The 23,979-nt window shown below is 38.0% G+C and overlaps 2 protein-coding genes across 2 annotated transcripts; one reads left to right on the top strand and one right to left on the bottom strand.

Annotated features, from left to right (window-relative positions):
• Positions 1-10,647, top strand: RWDD1 (RWD domain containing 1). Its single transcript, XM_087718613.1, has 7 exons — positions 1-220; positions 3,532-3,597; positions 4,481-4,611; positions 5,209-5,352; positions 7,341-7,473; positions 8,964-9,026; positions 10,354-10,647. The coding sequence occupies exons 1-7, from the start codon at positions 148-150 to the stop codon at positions 10,464-10,466; spliced, it is 723 nt and encodes a 240-aa protein (XP_087574739.1). The 5' UTR covers positions 1-147; the 3' UTR covers positions 10,467-10,647.
• A 5,245-nt stretch (positions 10,648-15,892) lies between these two features.
• LOC148045147 (amine sulfotransferase-like) lies at positions 15,893-23,086 on the bottom strand. The gene is made up of 6 exons (XM_087718612.1): positions 22,945-23,086; positions 22,202-22,410; positions 21,401-21,527; positions 20,096-20,190; positions 19,317-19,497; positions 15,893-16,264 (listed from the first exon to the last, which is right to left on the bottom strand). The coding sequence occupies exons 1-6, from the start codon at positions 23,084-23,086 to the stop codon at positions 16,083-16,085; spliced, it is 936 nt and encodes a 311-aa protein (XP_087574738.1). The 3' UTR covers positions 15,893-16,082.
• Positions 23,087-23,979: the final 893 nt, after the last annotated feature.

Raw genomic sequence — 23,979 nt, 5'->3', positions numbered from 1 at the left:
TAGAGTGGCCTGGCTATTTCTCTCTCTTTTTTCCCAGCCCCCGCCCCTCCGGCTACGCGGTTGCTGCGGCGTCTCCTGTGTAGGGCTCCCCCTGCCGGAGGAGGCAATTTGCGGGTCGGCGCGTTCCATGGCCGGCGGCGGGGGATCATGACCGACTACGGGGAGGAACAGCGCAATGAGTTGGAGGCCTTGGAGGCCATCTATCCGGACTCCTTCACAGGTAGGGCAGCAAGTGGGAGTCGGCGCTGGGCGGCGCGTGGGTTCGCGGGGTGACGGTGGCAGCGCTTGCAAGTTTCCAGCATGCGGCGAGGATTCTTTTACCCCGGTTCTTCCTGTTAAGAAGAGTTTTTCCCCCCTTTTCTTTCTGGACTGGTCCATCCAGAATTCAATCCAAGCAAAGCACTGGCCTCGCTGCAAACCTAGTGTGTTGTGAGAAGCCCGAGCGTGTTTCACTGGATCGTGTGAATCCAGAAAAATCGGATAAAGAATCTAGCTCTTTGAAGCTCGCTTTGGATTGCCAGCTTTCCGAAGGATATGCGAGGAGGTCTCTGGTTCTCCTTTGGTACTGCAAGGGGACGTTTTGGGCTAATCTTATTTCTTTCTTGCGCAATTTATTTGGGGGTGGGTGGGGGCGGTGCAAGAATAGGCTTAAGCTTCTCCGATGGCTTGGTTTGAAGTAGCGTTGCTTGAACAGTAGGCGGTACAACTCCTGCCCTCGGAAGTAACCTCCCTTAAAAAGACATCCCTGCTTAGGTCCCGATGCCGTCATTTATTCATTCATGCAGATTTGATTTGCTGCACTCTTTGAGTGTAAAAGCTGTTTATTAAAACATTCTTGATATAATTTTCTAGATTAATGAAAAGAAGGACTAAGGGTGACAATATCCCCAATATCCCAGGGGCTGCCACAAAGAAGAGGGAGTCAAGCTATTCTCCAAAGCACCTGAGGGTAGGACAAGAAGCAATGGTTGTAGGAGAGAAGCAACTTAGAACTAAGGAGAAATTTCCTGACAGTTAGAACAATTAATCAGTGGAACAGCTTGCCTCCAGGAGTTGTGAATGCCCCAACACTGGAAGTCTTTAAGAAGATTTTGGATAGCCATTTGTCTGAAATGGTGTAGTTTCCTGCCTAAGCAGGGTTAGACTAGAAGACCTCGAAGGGCCCTTCCAACTCTGTTGTTCTATTCTATTCTAATCTTGGAATGTTAAAAATGAGTTTGGAATAAAGTTTACAGTAAAACCATAAGTCAAAGCGCTTTAAAACCCTTAAAAGGTAAATTATCTGATAGTGTTTTCTACCCAAATCATGGTAGCCATGTAAGTGGTTAAGACACAGGCCAGACTTTGATTCAGATATACTCAGCCACAGAAACTCACGGGATGATTTTGGACCAGTTTCTTTTCTTTTTCTCAGCTCAGTCTAATATCACAGGATGGTGTTGTGGGAACTCTGCACCACCTTGGAAAAGGAAAACCAGTAGTTTATGTAAGATTGCTATCACACCTCCTTCACTCAGTTATCTGGCTAAACATCCACATATCCTTTCACTCATAAGGACCCTTCACCATTTTAATGGCCCTCCTGTGATGTTACTCCAATTTGTCACTGTTCATTTTGAATGGTGGTATCCAGGACTGGACGCAACACTCTAAATGATTTTTGCCGTTTTAGCCACCGCATCACCCTGATGACTTGTGTTGAACTTTTCATTGACAAGAATCTCCACATTTTCACATGTGCCAAATCAGTTGTCTTCAATCCTAGACTTGTATTATATTTTTTCCCCTACCCAGACATAGAATTGTACATTTTATACCTGGTTCATTTCTATCCTGTTCATTTCAGCCCATTACCTGGCTAGAACTTTAAAAATATTTGTCTCTTCTAAAATATAAGCTGCCCCTCCCAGTTCAGTTGTCATCTACAGATTTGATAAAGTGTCCCTTCAACTCCTTCATTCAATTCATTGATAAAAATGATGGGCGCAGGACAGAACCCTATGGACCTCCATTTGACACATCCTTCTAAGCTAAAATGGAACCGTTAATGCTGCATGCTGCCATTCAACCAATTCTGATTCCATTTAACAGTATTATCTAGCTCATATTTTCTCATTTTATTCAGAGAGTATTGCAAGAGATCTTGGCAGAGGTTTCGCTTAGCTCCAGGTACATTATGACTACTGCTAGTCCTCGGCTTACAACCATTCATTCATCAATGATTCAAAGTTACAGCAGCACTGGGAAAAAAAGTGACTTACAACCTGTCCTTGCATGTACAACCATCACAGCGTCTTCATGGTGGCATGATCAAAAATTGATTTCTTGGCACCTGGCATATATTTATAATGGTTGCAACATTCCAGAGTTATGTAATTGCCACTTGCAACTTTCTCAGGGAGCTTCCAACAAGCAAAGTCAATAGGGGAAGCTGCATTTGCTCAGTATGTTTTATTTATTTATTTTAGAAAATGTATATTGGCGCCTGCTTGCACCTAGTGACTCAAGATGCCTTACATAGATATAAATGTTTTGCTTAACAACTGCAATGATTTATTTAACAATTGTGGCAAAAAAGGTTGTAAAATCAGGCGCCTCTCACTTAGCCATCACCTTCCTTAGGGGTGGTCCCAATTGTCATTGATTAAGCTGAGGACTAACTTTATTGGATTTCTCTTCTCTACTAGGTTAGTAACTCTGACAAAGAAGGAAATAAGTTTGGTGTGAACTTTTTGCCATAAACCCATGGTTGTTCTTGCTGATTGTAGAATACCTACCCAATATTTATAAATACAGTGTTTAGTCATCTTTTTACAGTATAGATATGAAGCTGACAGGTCCATACCTTTTGTATCATTCTCGTCCACTTAATATTGGAACAATATTTGCTCTCTGATCTTTTGAGATCTCACCTTCCTCTGGGAGTTTTCAAACATGACTAAAGAACAGCCCTACAATCATAACTTCTAGCGCCCTAGATAAAATGAATTCATCCATTTTATGCTCTGTGTTCCAATAGCAGTGCTGTGGTGGTATCATGGTGCGATCATGATACCAAACAAATCCAGCAAAATCTGGATTCAGCATTCAGCCTCAGTGGAGAATGAATCTAGTGTCCATGTTTATGGCTTACCGATCCAGTGGCATCACACTATGCATATGCCCTTCCATCCAGAGGGTGTCAGGATCTTCATAATCCAATGTGGATTTCTCAAACTTTTAGTTCATTCAGCGAGTCTGTTCAGTAGTTTTTGCTTGTAAAGCATTTGGTCTAGCACTTTATTCCTCAGAGGATACAGACTGTATAGATTTGACTTCAGGCTATGCTGATTGAAGGCATATATTATCTTTTAAAAAAACATGTAAAAACAGTCAGATTTGCATATCATTTTTTTAAAATAAAGAACAGAATTTCAGGAGGTTTTTTTAAACCGTTAGGATTAAAGAAATTTACACACCAAAGTTGCAGTGGTATTCTTTTAAAAAACCATATGAAAAATAATTTTTCTTATCGGTTCTTTTTCCTCACAGTGTTATCAGAAAACCCTACAAGTTTCACTATCACCGTGACATCTGAGGCGGGAGAAAATGATGAAAGTAAGTTGAATACTTCTCAGCATTTATGTGGGGTGGGTGGGTGGAAAATCTCTCAGAGAAAACAATTTGGTACAAATAATTGAAAGCAAGGAGCAGATTATTTCAGTATGGAACAGTGACTGGCTTGGAAATCTGTGATGCTAATATTGGAGTGTGTCCGCAGAAAATCCAAGTTTAAATCCTTATTTGGAAATAAGCCACTGGATTGCTTTGGGTAAGTTGCTGCCCTGGAGGGGTTTCAGTGGAGCTTTCCAATAAAGTGAAGATGATGGTTGACCAAGTTCCATGTTGCCTTCATACTTGAGTCAATTGATCAAGGAACTTGAAATTCATAGTACCCGACCTGAGAAATGTTACCTGACTATAGTGAAGATAATTTCATAATATTTCTGAAGTCCAGATTATAAACTTCAAAGCATACTTATAAGTAGAAAACAAATCACTTGTTTGAATGCAAGGGAGTTGTTTATAAATTCAAGTTTACACATATATTTGGAGACCAATGTTCTAGCATCAAAAGAAAAATGGAGGGATCCAATTTGAAACTCCCCCAATAGATGGCACCAGGAAATCAGAGTTGGGAAAAGAGGAGGCATTCCTAGGAGTAGATCGAGACTCTCTTCCTCTTCTTTTTATCCCATTTCTCTATGAAAGTTCATTAAAAGCAATTTTTAAAACCTTGAAAGGTGATTTAAAAAAGAAGATAGAAACTGCTACTTCTTTTCATCTGCTGTCTGCCAACAGGAATGCAAGAGAGTTTTCAGTGAGATGCATTGTTTGTCTTCTGATCTTCCCACAAACAATGATAATATTCCCAACTAAATGGTCAATATTAATAATTTCAGTTGGACATTTGAACTGCCTTTTTTCTGTTGCACTACAGCTGTTCAGACGACCCTCAAATTCACCTATTCAGAAAAGTATCCAGATGAAGCCCCTTTATATGAATTGCTTGCACATGAGAATCTTGAAAATAATGATATTGCAGACTTATTAAAACTACTGCAGGAACAGGTAAGAAATATTCAGAGTAAATTTTGGGGGGTTGGTGCCAGTAGTTCTTTAGAGGTAGTTCAACTTTTATTCAGTGAGTAAAAATACACATGGTTTGAAAACCACAAGATAAACAAGGTTACGACAAAACTGTCATGATTAGATTTTTCAAGTTAAAGGTTAATTGATATTGCAGTTAATGTAAATGAATGTAAGTGCTTCATAATTTATTGTATAAAACTGGGAGCCACTAGATATTACGTGGGAGAGATACAAGTGCAAAATATACAAGTGCTTATGTCATTTCATAATAACTATATCAACTTTTGATGTTCATAAACTATGAAACGCATTGTAGGACTGAAAAAGAAATTCAACGGCAACCCAACACATTTTAAAAATTCCTATTGCAAAATCATTTGCTACCATGAAAAGCATATGAATGAAAACTGAAAAGTTTTATTGGTGATAGAGTTTGTTATGTTATATGTTTCTACCTACTTTGAATTGTGTTTTAAAGCCATTCTTATCACACTTCCTACATTTTTTGTGTCATAGAAATTATGATTTTCACTCCAAATTCTTTGCAAGTAAAGCTATTTTCTCTTTGTATTTCAGTCAGAAGAGAATTTAGGCATGGTAATGATCTTCACACTGGTGTCAGCTGTACAAGAAAGACTGAATGAAATAGTAGATCTAATAAAAACAAGAAGAGAAGCAGAAAAGAAACAGAAAGAAAAAGAGGCAGAGGAGGCAGAAAAGGTGATAAAATTCGTCAACACATTGTTATAAGAAGAAAAAGTAGCAATTTGCAGTATTTGAGTCTGTAACCAGAGATTTTTTTACAGTGCTTCCAATCTATAATACAGGGATCACTGGAGAAAAACAAGGGTGATATTGGTGGATGGATGGATGCATGGATGATGAATGGATGGATGGATGATAGCCTTTGCATCCAAAATTATGCAAGATTATACAATATAAACTCATGGATTGTGTTTTGTTGTTCCATGTTAAGAATCCAGAATCTTAAGACTTTTCTTTTTATTGACCAATATTCTGTTTAATAGAATGTATATGAATACACACATGCACACACATATAACACCCCCACACACCCCCACACACCCACACCCACACTCTTAGTGATCTTGTATTTTTTGCAGAAAGCAGGTGGGGAAACATGAAGGGATTCAATATGACTACAAATGTTCTTGAAGTAAATAAACTAAATCACCTGAACTGAAGCTGGGTAACATTATGTTGGTTAGAGAAATGTTGGAATGGTGTTTTAGCCTCTCCAAGAATCCTATAATTAGTTTGGTCCAGTTTTAGGATATTTGCCAGCTGTATAAATTTAGTATTTGCTGAAGTGTAGCAATATGCTACAATCCTGGAGACCATACGTTCTAGCCTTGCCTTAGGCATAAAGCCATCTGGGTGACCTTAACCCGGTCACTTGCTCTCAACCCAAAGAGGAAACCAATGGAAAACCACTCCCATAAAACCTTACCAAAAAAACCTGCAAGAACTTGTCTAAACAATACCCAGGAGTCAAAACACATTCAAAGGTGCACATGCACACAAATATACGTAAATTAAAGGGAAATAGCCATAATCAATTAGTTCGCCTTTAGCAGAGGACAGGGGGAATTTGGTATTCTGTTGGTTTATGGTTGCTGAATGACTGTCTTTTTAGCTTTCTCACCTCTTTTAAATTGGTTTATTAATATAGTGTGACAAATAAGGCCTAATATAATCCCACGGTCTGTATGTGAAATCTTGGGTAGTTAGGTAAACTATGGAACCACCAATATCTCTGTATGTGTATCTAATAACTATGAATATATTTTCATAGGATAATGTAATTACATACAGGTAATTCTCAATTTAGGACTGTTATTGAGTTTGGAATTATGGTTGTAAGTCGTGCCGATTGCTAAGTGGACCATCATGTGACTGAGCTGATTTTACAATTTTTTTGCAGCCATTGCAAATAACCAGGGTTGTTAAGCAAATCGCCAGTTGTTAAATGAACACCACACTCCTTAAGTAAACCTATTGTTTGCAATGAGCATTTTTTTTGCCAGAAATTGAAAGTAAGCACCAATTCCTGGCAAAAAAAAACCCAACCCCCATTGTAAATTGCTGTTATATGACCACTGCAAGCAACCATAAATGCAGACCAGTGCTGAACGCCCAAAATGTGATCACATGACTATAGTGTGCGTGCGTGCGTGTGTGTGTGTGTGTGTGTGTGTGTGTGTGTTTTGGAACTTTGAATCTGAGTTTTAAATACCTTTTTGGGGAGTCCATTGTAACTTCGAACTATGACTAAGTTGTAAGTCGAGGACTACCTGAAATGTCCTATTTTTATCAAGCTACAGCTACATTTGGCTTTGTCCTTTATTATGTTTGTTTGCTCCTTTGTTGTGCTATTTATTTATTTTATTTTGAATTCTACAGCCCTGATGGTGATGACGATGATGATGATGACAGCAAAGGCAATAATGGCTTTTAATCTTTGTATGCCACTTCCCATTAAAGAATCTCAAAGTAATTCTTGTTGGTGCTGTCCACATAACTGTTGCAGAACAGTTCTGGCTGGGAATATAGCTACCTCTGTTGCCTAGCTGTTTATGAGAATAGATTTGGAATATCAGAGCTGGAAAGCTGGTGGCATTATTAGGCTGGTATTGACCTTTGTTACGTGTTTTGGAACTTTATCTTATTCTTCTCCCTTTGTCTAGCAATGTTTTCATGGCACCCCTGTCACTATTGAAAGCTTTTTACGCTGGAAGGCAACATTTGATTTGGAGCTTTTAGAAATTAAAAGAAAAAAGATGAAAGAAGAAGAACAGTGCGGCAAAAATAAATTAACAGGTGGGGTATAATAGTCTATCTTATATAAGCCAGGTGCCTGGTTTTGGATGGCTGGAGGATTTTTTTCTTTTTTTAAAGTTTTGTTATTTTTTAGTTACAAAAATAAACATTCCATCTTTCCTTTTGCAGTGTGTTGTCTGGGTACAAACATCTCTGTGTAATATCGTTCCTCCTTTGCCACATCACTCACATTCATATTAACATTATTTTCCTAAGTTTAGTATTATAATATATTGAGCATTTAAACATTATGGAACTCTCCATTTTTCTTCTCAATATCTTCTAGTAATAATATCATAACATTATACATCATTATTCTCATCATGCACATACTAACAGTTTCCATCTTATTTATATCTTTATCTAAGTGTATTATCTACATTTTTTTAGGTTTCTTCATTTCCAAACTCCTTTTTTCCCCTTCAACTATTGGTAAATAGTTTTTTGACATATGAAATCCACACAAGCCGTATCAAATTGGTTAGTCATGCAAACCCAGAGTGGTGAAAAATATCAGCGTTCAAGAAAGCAGTCCAAATTATCCACAAAAATACAGAAGTTAAACAGTTGACATTGATAAATGTTTGAATAGATATTTTTACTGGGGATGCAAAGAAATACAATGGAACCTCGGTACTCATTATTAATTAGTTCTGAGAGCACAATGAGTTATGAAAAACAATGAGTCCCAAATAGTTTTTTCCTGTAAGGATCAATGTAGTGAGTTACAAGGCAGCCGATATCGATACGTTCCAGCTTGTGCATTGAATATCAAACAAATGAGTACTGGGACAAAATTTTCATGTCAAAATGTGTTGAGTACCAAATTCTGTGAGTTTCAAAATAGTTGAGTACCAAAGTACCACTATATACGAGACTGCATGCTTGAATTGTACATGTTGCTAATATCACATACCCTAGTTCTATAAGAGAGAAAGGTTATCAAACTCAGTAGGAGTCTTCTATAGGTGCACTGTAATTTCCAAATTATAACTTTCAAGTTATAATTGAAGCTAGGATTCCTTTATATTAATATACTAATATAAATATACTAATCAAGCTAGGGTTTTTGTCTTAGTTTATGATTGTATTAAACACAGAAAGAAAACCTAATTTTCTCTCATATAGTATGCAGCAAAACACATTAGGGATAAGGGAGTGGAGAAGGCCTATGCAAACAATGGTTGCAAGTACAACTCTAGATCAGCCCCATATTGTAACTAAGGGTAAGGTCTTAGGTGTAATGTGTTAACGTTTGTTTTAAGACAATTCATTTTAATCATGGCACCCCATATTATCAGAGTGGAAATTATCTAGTCATCACTCTTCAGACTTCGAAGTCAAAAGTACTGTAGTTCCTGATATTTGAGCTGCATTTTCTTTCTTCTGCTCCATCATAGGTTTATCTCCAGTTGTAATCGAAAGTGTGTGTGTGTGTGTGTTCGTTATGCCACTATCCAAATCAACTTACTTCTTTTTTTTCTTAATAGGAAAGCAGCTGTTTGAGACAGATCATAACCTTGACACATCCGATATTCAGTTCTTAGAAGATGGTAACTTTCCATTATTTCTACTTTAATTGCTATAGAATATGATTTTAATGGTAAAAGCTATTTACTACTAAATATACTGGCATTTATCACTAAATGTACTGGTATTTTGATATCAATTGGCGAAATTTTGCCTCTAGTACTAATAAAGAGGAATAAGCTACTTACATGCTTTTGGAAATAAGCAATTACTTCTGGTTTAGGGTAATGTAAAATCTGGGAGATATCCCTTTAACCCAAATATATTCTTACATCTGTATCTGCCCTCTTAATGTGATAATAGCTTCTAGCAGAAAGGAAAAAGCTAACTGAGCAAGCATGTCTGCTTATGTGGATATAAAATGCTAAGTACCAGCTGAAATCAAATAACTTTGGATCGGCTTAAACTGAGGATATGTCTGAAAAATGCCAGTTTTAACCCCTGAAATATTCCTGGTCCTTTATAGGATTCCATTTTGCTGATATCACATGCAGTTTTGCTTGAAAAATGTTTTGCTTCAACCATGAAGGCAAATAACTAATCTGGCCAAGAAAACTGCAGGGACTAGTCCAAGCAGTTGACTAGAAGACATACAGACAGAAACATCTTTGGCATTATACCATTATCACCTACATGCCTAGCTGTAGGTGTTTTTCCTCCAACATAAACGTCAAGCTTGATAATATAAGGGACAAAAATTAACTCAGCATGTATTATAGAAGACAGAAGGTGTCACTCTTGCTCCACTCTTATCTTTTTCTTCCTTGTACAGAGATGTACATCATTGATCCTGTGTGGTTAACTCAGACTCAAATAATTACACTGGCAGTATATCCACTCCTTTTCCCAAAATGCTTTTTTAACTGTAGGAGACTTCTCAGAGGATCCATAGCATAAGCAGTTGGAAAAGCCATTGGAGAAGACAGTGGGATTTTTTCTTTACTTCTACTGCTTTAACTATTTTTTGCTTGCAGAAAATTATTCTCCTTTTTTTTTAAAAAAAAGTAATGACTTTTAATTTTTATGTTACTAATTCAAAATGATGAAATGACAAGTATCAATACATCTTCTTAACCTCAGAGCCATACTGTATGGGCCTTGTACAATATGCCTTCTAAATGTATTACATGTCATATGAAAGAACAGTCCCATTTGCTTGATTGTGTAGGTACAGGCTGTCCATTCTCTGGTTTCTATCTTCTTTGGAAATTATGGGCCCTTTGCATGCTGGGTCAGTTTTTTAGCTAAGACTGCTAAACGGTCATTACAAGCACTCGGTTTGGAATTCATTTTTTTTCTTCTATTTATAAAGTAATGTCATTTTTATTTTCCTTTTCTCCCCTATCCCAGGTGGAAACAGTGTGGAAGTAGATGAATCATTGTTCCAGGACATGGATGACTTGGAGTTGGAGGATGATGAGGACGATCCAGACTATAGCCCTGTTCATCTAGATAGTGACTAGATCTGAAATTCCTCTACTAGCTACTTGGATCCGTAGGTTTGGTTGGACACTTGTAGCCAGAAAGATGCACACGTGATTTGAATATCTTTTTCTTCAAAGAAAAGGGTGAAGTATTTTAAGATCAAGTGACTTCTTTTCTGGTGGCTTTCAGCCCAGGTAATAAACAGACTTTAACATTTGAGATTTGTGTCTCTTGTGTATTCCTGCACAAAACGGCCTTTCTGAGAAACCAGAAAATGCTCTTCTCAAATTAACTGCGTTGTTGTACTAAAGGTTTGGATAAACATAGTTGTTTTGAAGGTGATGCTTCCCCACCTCCCTTTGAATTATAAAACACAGTACTTGATTGTAGGAAGAAAGTTCTGAAGAGAAATTGGCTTTCTTCTGTTTTGTTTGGACCATATCATTCTTGGCATCACCTTGAAGATTACAGAATTATGATAGGATGCTTATTTTAGAAGAAGGCTGAGATGAATAACTTCCCAAAAGAACGATAGCTTTTGTCTGGTGCTGTGATCTTAAAGTTTATCAGGATGTCTGTGACAGTCACTGTTGATGCCATTAAACCCAGTTTTCTCCTGGAGCATATCTCTGAAACCTTCTAGGTTTATTGTCAAGAATGTAAAAAGGTGAATTATATAGTGGACTATATATTTCCAGTACCTGGAAGTAGCCTCTTATCTTTCGTTTTGGGTTATATTTCACCTTCCTAAAATTTCAGCAACCAAATTCTGTTGTGCCTTATAATTGAAACATTAAAGTTCAGAATTCCATCAGAGCTCCAAAATCAGTGTACTATATAAAAAATAATTTTGGGTGATTTGTGTGTCTGATGGGTAAAACCTCTAAAAACCTGAATTGACAATAATTTAATCCATTGTCGCTGAAAAATGTTTTGGGGGTCTATTGTCTCATTGCTAAAATGGAACTCATGGAAAGTTTTCTCAGAATTGCCACATCTCAGTTTTGTCTTCTTCCAAATTTATGACCAATATGGGTTGATAGGAAATTAAAATATGGATTTAAAAAATAAGTGTTACTGATGCAGCTTTAGAATTGCTGCTTCTCAGAATATCCATAAATCGTTTTTTCCAATTAGCTTCTTAAGAGTGTCACAATAAGCCATCTACTGTGATATAATTATGCTCAGGGCACCCAAAAGAGAGGTAATCAGTATGTCCACCACTTGGCAATCAATGCTACTCCCCACAATACACCTAAAAAAAGAGATAGGCTTCAAACATAACAATATGTTAAGAGAGGGGAGGGTGGAGATGCCAGGTGAAAGAGGCAAGAAATTTGGGATACATTAGCAGATTGTAGTAAGCTCCAAAGTTTTTTTGGTATCAGTCAAGGACAGGACTTTGCTAGTTCTATTTAATGTGATGACATTCACAAATAAAAGAAACTTAATAGCATAAAGCCAGGACACCCTTAACCTTTTAGGATTTTTATAGTATCTTTACAACGTTTCAACATCATATATTAAAATAAAAACCAACATAAAAGAGAAAAGGAATGGCAAAAAAATAAAGATGCCCAAAATGGGAAAAAATACATTTAACAAATATAACAAAGGTGATCTCCAACTTTCTTTTAGTTAGAGATAGTAACAATGCAACCTCACTCTAAGTTTAAGAAATAATATCAATCTATAAAGTATCTTAAAACACTAATAGTCAACTTACTCTAAGCTAGTATTCAGAAAATGTTCTCTTAATTTCCTCCAAAAGATAGTAAATTATCAAATGAAAATAATCTTATATTTTAAAGGCTACAATCTTTCTCTAGTCAAATTCAAATTTACCTTCAAATCCCAAAGTCAAAAGATGATTCTTTTCTTTAACCTGTAAGAAATGTATCAATGGTCGGCAACCTTAATTTTTTTTTGAATGAAAGGAGAGAGCATCAGGCAGGGTGTCAAAAGAGGTTTTTTAAAAACATTACATTTAATGTCTTGATGAGAGGCACCTCAAGCGACTGCCAAAAATCATTAGCAACCTTCCATGCTGGCTTTTCTTGGACCAATGTCCAAGTCAACGGAGGAAGCTGGGTTCACTTAACAACCGCAGCAAAAAAGTTTGTAAAATTGGAGATGACTCATTTAACAACTACTTCTCTTAGTGATAGAAGTTCGATCCCAATTGTGGTTGTAAATTGAGAACTACCTGTAGCCATAACTTTGTCTATCCTTTCAATTGTAATGGCAGGAGCAACCAATCCATACTAAGATTTTCTTTTTCTTTTCTCCTGCCCCATTCTGAAGTTTACATTTTCCCAATGAACATTGTTAAGCTTATCTTTGGCCCCTTAGTCTAAATCTGTATGGAAGTAGAGAGTGATACCCATGTCTTAGTGTAATACTTTTACTGAGTCAACTAATAATGGAATAGTCCAAAATGTATTAAGCCATATAGCTCAGGATTAAGATACCAGCCCTGTACAGGAATTGTCCTGAATAAATGCTTTGCCATTTTTTCAAGCATGTCTCAACTGAAGCTTCCTTACTGTGCTTTATTTCATTTTTTTCATCAAGTTGGAAATGGACTCCCTTCATCCTGGATATCACAGCAAAATTTGAAGTGCGGATTTGTTGCTCCTTAAAAAGATTTTACTCAATGCGACCGTCAAGGTGCATTTCTCAGTCCCCAGTAGTATTTGTTACAGGAAGCAGAGAGAACATGCAGGTAGCAATGAGCAGAATAACATTTCCAGAATGCGGCCGCGCGAGTGATTGTGGGTGCACCTCGGTTCACCCACATAACACCTATCATCCGCGAGCTGCACTGGCTACCTGTTGATCTCCGTGTGCGCTTCAAGGTGCTTCTTACCACCTATAAAGCCCTCCATGGTAGTGGATCTGGGTACTTGGGAGACCGCCTCCTGCCGATTACCTCCTCGAGACCGATTAGATCTCATAGATTAGGCCTCCTCCGAGTGCCATCTGCCAGCCAGTGCCGGCTGGCTACTACGCGGAGGAGAGCCTTTTCAGTGGCAGCTCCGACCCTCTGGAATGAGCTCCCCGTGGGGATCCGTACCCTCACCACCCTTCAGACCTTCCGCGCAGCCCTCAAGAACTGGCTATCCTGCCAGGCCTGGGGGTAGAGATTGATCTGCCCCCACCCGAATGTTGGATGAATGTTGTTTACTTTTTAATTATATGTAATGTTATATGTTATTGTCTGTATCCCCCTCCCTATAAGTTGTTAGCCCCCCTGAGTCCCCTCAGGGAAAAGGGCGGCCTATAAATAAACCTATTCAATTCAATTCAATTTCTTGTTTATTTTAGAAAGGACTGGATTGCAGTTACATGTGGAATGAAGTGTGCATCATGACATCACAATGCAAATTATGCGATTTAGGCCCTCAGCTAATAAATGCAAAGATGTGATGACAGAGTTATCATCATCATTACAAGTAGTCCTCACTTAGTAACTGCAATAGGGACCCACAATTTGGTGGTTAAGAGAAGCAGTTGTTAAGTGAAGCATTGCAATATAATGATCTTACTTTATATTTTCCTTTGCTTTACAAACCTACGAAGGACATAAATATGAGGGCTGGTTGCAAAGTTACTTTTTCAGCACTGTTGTATATCTACGGTCACCACACAAGGCCTACCTGTGGTACACAAGTGTCCATTTTCTATTATGGGATTATCTCCAGATAAGAAACTTCTTGGTGTCCACTTTGAACAGAGCTTTTTTTCTCATAACAATCTCAATGGGGATATGACTTTCAGGGAATTCAGTAGCAGCATGATGATTACGTTGTTTTAAACTTTTCAGCAGGCTTTTTTTTCCAGATTCAGCCTTTACAAGGTAATTGCTCTTAGCAATGGAATTTTTCAGTGGGTCCAACCATATTTCATTAACCAATTTCGTTTTATTTATTTTGTACAATGACAATAAAGACTATACTATGCTAACCTCCTGTTTCTCCATTACTGATAAATTAACTTTGTTCCCAAGGCACTTGTGCAAAAAGTTTGAAACCATGAATTATCACTAAGCACAGTAGTACTGTAACTTCTTTATTTTTCTGCGTCACTTCATTTTATTCTTTTGCTTTCCAATTTTAACATTTACCTTTAACATGAGTTTGGGGCTTCTTGGTTCTTGGAGAATTGCCATTGTTGGTGATGGATGTGGTTGTGCTGTGCCAGACACAGCAGTGTGTGATCTGTGAGTTCTTCTGGATTTGCAACTTCAAGGAGCAGGTGGTGGTCATGGCCAGGGGGTCTGTCTGCAATTATGGGTTGTATATAGTTGCACTCTTTCCAGGACCAACCTGCCCTCCTCATGGTCCTGTGCTCCAGCTATCTCCTGTCTGGAATACTGTTATGCACTGTACAAAGGGCTTATCCAGAAGTTACAATTAGTTCAAAATTTCTGCACAACTTGAAATTTGTGCATGTCTCACCTCTTGTGATTGAAGGCAAAAGGAAAAGGAAACACCAGGGGATAAGATGGTTAGATAGTCTCATCAATGAATATGGACAGACTCAGGGAAACAGTAGATGACAGGAAGCCTGGCATGCTACGGTCCATGCGTCATGAAGAATCAGACATGACTCAGCTACTGAACAACAACACCCTTGTGGGAGTTGCTTGCATTGATTACTGATCAATGCAATGGAGGCAGTTCAAGATGCTCTGTGTGGCTTGGAGCCAGCATGTTTGAAAGTCTGCCTTCCCTTTGTTACACTAGCCCACCAGAGTTGGAAGACAAGATAGGTTACAGGTACCATCTATTAGGGAGGTGCATCTTGTGGGACTGAGGAAAAGGGCCTTCTCTGTGGTGACTTCTTTCCTTTGGAATATTAGACACTGGAGATTAGATTGGCCCTGCCTCTTACTTTTCTATAAGGTTCTGGAGATACGATTTTTTCAGTGAGCCCGGGCCCATCCTGACTGATAAGGAGCTGATCAAGGTGTAACTGTGATCATTGTTACTGAGGTGGGTGAGGAAATTTGAGTTTTACACTTTTAATGTTGGAAGACACCTGGAGGCACCCTACTATATATGAGATGGGTGGCTATATGAACTTATTTAAATAATAAATAAATAATAATCCGATGAGGTGTAGGTTATATGCCTTTTTTTCAATCTCTTACCCACCCCATCCATAATAATAAATAAATAATAATCCGATGAGGTGTAGGTTATATGCCTTTTTTTCAATCTCTTACCCACCCATCTTGGGTACCAAGATTTGTAGTACCCTGAGTATGTTAGCCTCCCTCCCCCCCAAAAAAAACCCTTTACAAACTTGATTTTCCCTTTAGGAGTAGGGCTAAGATGATATGTCAAGCTATATGTATCTTCAGGGAAGCGGAAAATATAAAATAATGGATCTAGCTGTTGTGAATATGTTGGTTTTGGATTTTTTTTAGATATATATTGCTATGTTGCTATGTTGTCTTTGTGAGTCTCTATTTCACGTATAACACCCAGAGTCAGGTAGCTATGGAAATCTATATCATTAAACAAATGCTGTACAATGTTTACAAATAATGCAAAATTTAATGTTACTCTGTTCTATGGTCCCTGCAGAGTTGAGAATTAAACATTACAAGGTGATATAAAGATTCTTCTTGGAAAGTCATTTCTGATTCAAGCCTTTTGAAGGTGTGTATCAACATTATTTTTCTCCAGTGAGCTGGAAATAGGCTCTGGATCCTCCTGAATATCCCAGCAGAAGTTGAAGGGCAGCATTTCCAGCCTTTCCTTAAAGACATGGTCAAACCTTTCACTCTGGGAAACAGTCATGAGGTTCTTCCAATCTCCAATAGTGCCTGGGAAACAATGGTTAAAAATATGTCAACAGTTTTTTTATTCAATTAAACTAGAGGCTATTTATGTCATCATATCACCAAAATGGTCATTCTTACACATTTTTCTGTGACTAAGTTTGTGTTTGAATGTATATACAGTCATGTAAACAGGAAGTATACCCTGCTTGAGTTCCATGGTTTTATGTATGAGAACATAGTAAAAATCTGGTCCTTATCAGTTCTTAAAAGTAAGTAAATACAATATCAGATGAACAACATGACATTACACCATGTCATGATTTATTTTATAAAAAGAAACCAAAATGAAGAAGCTGTGTATAAAACTTAAGATTCAATAGTTTTGGAAGAATTTTGGCCCATTATTCCTTACAACCTTGCTTCAGTTAATTGAAGTTTGTGAGCATTTGTTTATGTACAGTTCATTTGAGGTCCCACTGCAGCATTTCAATCAGGTTGAGGTATGGACTTTGACGGGGCCATTGCAACTCCTTAATTCTTTTCAGCCATTCTGTGGTATTTTTTGTGTTGTGCTTAGTGTCATTGTCCTGTTGCATGACCCAATCTTGGCCAATCCTTAGCTGCTGGACCTCTGGCTTCACATATGACTCTAGAAAACTTCAATATACAGAGGAGTTCATGGTCTGTTCAGATGCAACTTTGGAAACCAAAGCTGTGCTGCAATGCTGTCTTTAGAGAAGAGGTCTTCTCCTGGCAACCTTTCCAAACAAACCATACTGTTCAGTCCTTTTTCCAGTTGTACTGTCATGAACTTTGGCTTTCTTTTTGTAAAATAAATGATGACATGGTGTAATATGTAATGTGTTGTTTTTCATCTGAGGTAGCATTTACCTACTTTGAAGAACTGCTAAGGACCAGATGATTTTTACTATGTCTTGATATATAAAACCATAGAACTCAAAGAGTGTGTGCTTTTTCACATTACTGTATATAAAATATTTCAGGACTTCCGGTGGGGACTGTAGGGATGAAGATCAAAAGTTTTCCAGTGGTAATTTACACTCTTCAGTTATCTTGCCTACTGTGGGCTTCCCTGAGTCAGAGAAAGAGGGTAATAGTTTGCAAAACCTGACTAACTTGGAACATTGCACAAATGAATGCTTAGCTACCTCCCTCTCCACCAAACAGTTCTTAGACATCTGTATTTATAGTTTTGGGGCAGGAAATTGTTTCTTACTATCTTAACTAGAGCTGGATTACAGAAGGAAGACTTGATAAAAGGGCAAAGTTCTGCCTATCTAGAACATGTTGAGTGATTCCCCTGCCATAAGTATCTGTTACTGGGAAGTCATGGAATCAGTGGTCTCCCAGTGAGTTCTAAATGATCTTGACTTCATCCCGTTGGCCCAATACTTCAGAGAAACGATTGATGGCTTTTTGATCATTGGATATGGCCCTGGAGGTTTAGAGGGGCAGTTCTAAACCTGGAGAACAATGCCCTCATGTCAGAAAGACTTTTTTTCCCAGGTTGAAAATAAGTAGATTTGCCTTTCCAGGTTGAAATGGTTAGCTAGTGACATCACTGTTTCCAGGAAGAGTGGTACTTCTTTCATGTTCCCAACAAGGTGCTAGCGAGCATGACAGGAACTCCACCCATATGCAGCAGCACTCGGATTTCAAACAAGGGCTTGCTAACTTTCAACCCAGAATCCTAACCATGTGACCTACTGCAATCCTGGTGGAGGAGATTACCCAAGGTAGAGAGTGAAGAGGCTGTAGCTCTACCAGAGGTGGTATTCATCCAATTCTGAAAGGTTCTGGAGAACCAGTAGTGGAAATTTTGAGCAATTTAGAGAACCTGCAAATAGGCTGGCCCTGCCCCCGCTGCCTCCCAGCCTCCCAGCAGATCTTCTTTTGTTGCCCTAAACAGGAGAATGGAGCTGGAAAGCAGGTTAGTGGGGTGGGGTGGGAAGGGAATGGGGATTTTGCAATATCCTCCTCCTGCCACGCCCACAAAGCCACACCAAAGAACCGGTAGTAAAAAAAATTGAATCCTACCACTGGTCTCCACGATCCTGAAGTGGTCAGTATGAGCTTAAACAACCAACTCCCAAAGGATCATTAGACGGTGCAACCAACAGAATGATCATTGAAACATATCGGATTATATCCACACCCGAAATTTGTTAGGGTGAAAAGGGGAACACCACTTCAAGATTGGCACAACTAAGAAAGGCTTACGGCTGCTTCAAATTAGGCTGCTGATGAGGCAAATGCAACATCATGGAGAGACCACAGATACATCCATGCCACTTTAGAAAGTGCCTTTCCAATTAAGGTGGTAATCATTGAAACAGGGCAGATTATAACCACACCTAAAATTTGTTTGGGTGAACAGGAGAACACCAACATTGGCACAACTAAGAAAAGCTTACGGCTGCCTCAAATGTAGGCTGCTGATGAGGCAAACACAACATCATGGAGAGACCCTAGAAAGAGAGGCTGTTGGGACATATCCATACCACTTTAGAAAGCACCTTTGAAGTGAAGGTGACAACCCTGCTTTCAGATGAAGCCTGGCACATTGCAAAAGCCCCAGAGTGTGAATTATTACTGATCTACTTTTGCAAAGAAAATCTCCATTGCTGTACTTGGATGTCAAACATGGGCTTGCTAACTTTCAACCCAACGTCCTAACCATGTGATCTTCTTTTGTTGCCCTAAACAGGAGAACGGACCTGGAAGCAGGTTAGTGGGGTGGGGAAGGAATGGCAATTTTGCAGTATCCTTCCCCTGCCACACCCACAAAGTCACACCTGCAAATCCACACCATGCCCAGCGAGCTACACCCACAGAATTGGAAAGAAGAACACCACTTCAACATTGGTATAACTAAGAAAGGCTTATGGCTTCCTCAAATGTAGGCTGCTGATGAGGCAAGCACAACATCATGGAGAGACAGCAGAACGAGAGGCTGTTGGGACATATCCATACCACTTTAGAAAGTGCCTTTCAGATGAAAGTGGCAACCCTGGTTTCAGATGAAGCCTGGCAGATTCCAAAAGCCCCAGAGTATGAATTATTACTGCTCTACCTTTGCGAAGAAAGTTTCCTTTGCTGAAATCTAGAATATCAGGAGGCATGAATGTGTAGTTTGCTCTAGAATCCACCTTCATGTTATCAAATGTAGCTTTATCCACCACATCATCCACTTCCTTTTCAGTTAGTTTTCTTCCTAGGAAGTTGCATATTTTCAGTACAGAACTTCTCAAATCCTGTAATTTGATGTAACTTTATATTAGTTCATCCATAACAATGAAGAAAAGATGGAAAATTGTGTTGATATTTTTGGGGAATTCTCAAGATTACTCCTTCATTATACATATCTTGCATATTAAACTTTAGTTATTTTCAATCTCTTCTGAGCCCAATCAGGAAAATATTATGAGGTACTTTGGCTTAGATTTTGCTGATTACAGGGACATTGTGCTAATTGGATTTCCCTTATTTATTAAGTCTATCAAAAATTAGATCAGCTTTGTTTTGCTAAACACGTTTACAAGACATGCATCGTGTGAATTCTAGCATGACAAGCCAATTGCTCACAAATACAGCTTTTAATAATCTTTTTGATATCAAGCTGATGGCACTCTAGTTTCCCGTGTCCTCCACCATCCTTTTGAAGAAATAGAAATTTATTTTTCTTCAGAGATCTCGTCAGTCATCCAGGAGATCAGAGAATAACCAAGATTGGCTCTGTGGTCTTCTCTGCTACTCCCTATTGGAATAAGTTACTTATACATCTTATCATTTCCGAAGCTTTCTGTGCTTGATGGCTGTCATATTGCCCTACACAACATGAACACATCTTACCTTTTTCATTTCTTCATAAGACAGGAAAAGAATATTGAAATCATGCTTATGAGCATTCCAGCCTTCTACATGGTCTAGCCACGAACTACAAAATACTGATAGGAGAAAATGAGTTTAAATAAACATGAGGATTAATACTTGAATGTCCTGCACTTAATTTTATGATCCTGGTGGGCCTAAAGATCAAAGCATGATAGTTTAACAAGAGGCTATCCTAATATCTACATGGTCTAGTCACAAAATACAAAATATGAACTGCAAAACACTGATTGGTTCATCTTGGTGATGCAATGATCCAGCTGACCACCTGTGTGAGGGATAGCAATAACAATAGCACTTGGAGTTATGTACTGCTTCATAGTGCTTTTACAGAATGAGCCAATTGCCCCCAACAATCTGGGTTCTCATTTAATCCACCTCGGAAGGATGGAAGGCTCAGTCAACCTTCAGCCTGGTGAGATTCGAACTGCCAAATTGCAGGCAGCCAGCAGTCTACAGAAGTAGCCTGCAGTACTGCATTGTAACTACTGTGCCACCTCAGCTCTTTCTACATTATTCATGCTTGAGTTTCCTCCATTGTGATCCTGGTGTGCCTAAAAATCAAAGCATGAGAGCACAACTGAGGGGCTACCCTAACATCACTGAATGTGGAGAGGACAGAGAAAGAATGAGAGTTGTAACTAATGTGGTTGCATACTCCAACTTGTTATGGGGGGATTTTTGTCAAGATGCTGCTATATTTTGTTTCTTTGCTTTTTCTTATTTGGAACTTTGGGGTAATCTGGTTTAATTTTTTTATAATTCTTCAAATATTGAAAGAACTAACTCTGGTTATCTTCTTTCTATTTCCAACCCTTAAATCGCTTCCCGTGTGATATCATTTGAGTATTTGGTTCTTTAACTAACATTCATTTTTTAAAAACTTTACATTCTATCCATCCATTCCATCACATTAACATCCCCATTTTTAACTGCTAAAAGAATTTCTCTCCACTTTTTCCTCCATATTAAATATATCTTAGTATTTCTCATCTCTCTCCCTAATAAGCTGCCTTATCTTGCCTCTCCTTCTCACTTTTGCATCAAAGTTGCCCTAGGAGCCATCCATTCTTCTGCACTCTTCCTACTAAAAATATTTGTGTACAGTTTACATAAATTACTGTATTATAGAGAATCATTTTTTTTTTGTTATATAAGGAGAGAGTGGATTGTTTGCGTTTGGTGGGAAGAGGATGGAAATATATCCATAGTCTCTTATCTAAAACAAAAATGGACAAAACATTGATATGATCAAATTCTTCTTACCTTTGCCAGCCAAAAACTTCTCAAAGAATATATCGAAGTCTTTTGGGGTTTCTATTTTGACTGATAGTTTGTGAAAATGATAGTTAGAAGCCAAGACATCCTTTGGATTTCTAAGCACATAAATAATCTGTAAGACAGAGATGATAATACCTAGTCAAATAAACCAAGGAAAAAACAAGAAAAAAGACAGATTGACAGGAAAGCGTACAGAGAGTTCATCAAGTAACTCTCATACATTCATCTAACAGGTTCCATTCTATCACCGGATCTCAAAGCTCATTAGCAAAACCATATTTGAGAGCCTTTCAGCAGACCACCAGGATTGGGGCCAACCTTGACTTGGGGAAAAGATTTTCCATATAGCAAACATCACAGAAGAAAAGTCTTTCCTCCTGGGTCCTACCTGACAAATCTAAAGAGCAAACTAGTAGCCAATGCAGTTTCCAAAGCAGAGGTGTAATGAAAATATTATCCCTCAACTTGACATCCTCCAGATATGTTAAGATAGCAACTGGCCATGCAACACCAAACGTTACAATCTATCTGGGTGTGTCACCTTGGGAAAAATAAGTTTAAGAGGTTTGATATTCAGTTTGGTTGTTACCTGTTTCTGTTGGGCATAACCTTCTGATTTTAAGACCTCTATGTTTGTGTTTTTCCCCCACTCACACTTCAGAATTTGCTATTCCAACATATTGGAACAATCTAATATTTGTTAATAAAACATTCAGATGCAGACTAAACGAAATGAATGCAGGCAGCTCCCCACGCTAGCTCATAAGTTAACAAAATATGTCCTACTTTTGCTCTTCTTTTTCGTAATCCTTTGGGTACCAAATAGTAGGGCAGATGGGAACAAATGACACGAGGTGATGGGCGACTAGGTAAATCTACATGGAATATATTATACTCCAGCCATGGTGCTCGGTCAATTAAGGTAATATTTTCAGTTCCATCTCGGTGGCCTTCATAAACAATCAAGCTGACAATATTCTGAGTCCATATTGTTCCTGCAAATAAGGAATAATTAAATTAATTCACCCATTATTATTTGGAGAAAGTTGAACTTATGCAAAGCCAACCTTCCTATCAGGGAGAAGAGCAAATGTTTCAGAGATGCATAAAGACAATCAACTCTACTAAAATTGATAGATTAAGCAGATGGATGGATGAGAAAAGAATAGCTATTTATTTACACATTTATTTCTATCCTGCCTTTTTATTTTTAAAACTAACTCAAGATGGCAAACATACAGAATACCTCCTCCTCCACCTATTTTTCCAACAACAGCCCTGTGAGGTAGATTGGCTGAGAGAGAGCATCTAGGCAAGGTTACCAATGTAGTCAATGTAGAGTAAAATATAAACAATATAAGTAGAGGTTTAGCAGCTTATTTTCCCTACATTTCCAGCTTCTTCTAAATTGCGAAATGTTAAAGTCTGGTTATAGAGCAACAGCGTCACAGCAATCAAAACACTGAAGAACTGAATAACAACATTGGACACAAGATTAACTCTTTCTTGGAAGACATCTTTGAACTTACCAGATTTAGGATATGTGATTACGAATATATCATCATCTCGGATTTCAAAACTGTCCAGTAAATCTAAATTTTCAGGTGAGGACAAGCCAGTTATGAAATAGAGTCCTTTGTATTTATATAGGGACTCCTCCATTGGCTCCATTGCTTCAACTGTTGATGTAATAATAGAGCAATTATCAATACTTCCTACATTTATAGTCAATATTGTATTAATTCAGTTCTTTAAAAATCATGAATCCTGCTAACATAAAGGAAAACTATAGGTTTCTGTGTGTTATTATATTAGTTTCCTTAATTAATTCATTAGTTCCATGAACTCAATTTTCATTGATAAATGTTTTCATTGCAAAGAGTAAATTTGCTGTTCTTATTGGAATCTAAAAATTCTATGTAGAAGGGAAAGTTTTAATTACAATGTTAAAAACATACAAATTGCAATTCTTTTCTTACCTTACCTTATCTACATAGACTCTGACAGTCACTCATGTCATGTCCTTAAGCCACCTTATTTGCAATGGTTTGTCAATGTTCTTATACTGAAACAGCATGGGGTCCACCATTGAACCCCTAAATACTTAATCAGGCTACTTGTCTTAAGAAACTCCAAAATCAAAACTCTGTGTATGCTCTTTCACCTAACGAGAAAAATGAGGAACATACTATTTTGCTTGAAACGCAGGAAGCTAAGCTTTTCGCAAGTAGGGAAGACTTAACCACAATATCTTAGTCATAGGCCCAGCTCATGCCAAGGCAAAGTTCATTTCGTAAACAAGCTATAGGTTAACCATATTTTTAGCAATATCTCTAGGTGACATTCTGACATTTTCCTTTTTCTGCATGAATAGCCAAGATTCACTTCTCTTTTAGCTTCACTTTACTTCCCTATTGTGGTTTGGGAATCATGTATTGTAATTTTCCTTAAATATTTGTAATTTTACCCGAAATAACTTTGTGCTGATTTAGGTGAGAAGATGACCTGTATTAGTGCACGCCTATATGACGTCTGTATGATTTGTAATAACCATTTCAAAGGTA

This window comes from Thamnophis sirtalis, unplaced genomic scaffold (genome assembly GCF_051295495.1).
Source record: "Thamnophis sirtalis isolate CommonGarterSnake01/CBP01778 unplaced genomic scaffold, rThaSir2_p1.2 scaffold_6, whole genome shotgun sequence".
NCBI lineage: Eukaryota > Metazoa > Chordata > Lepidosauria > Squamata > Natricidae > Thamnophis > Thamnophis sirtalis.
This window is presented reverse-complemented; position numbering and strand designations above follow the sequence as displayed.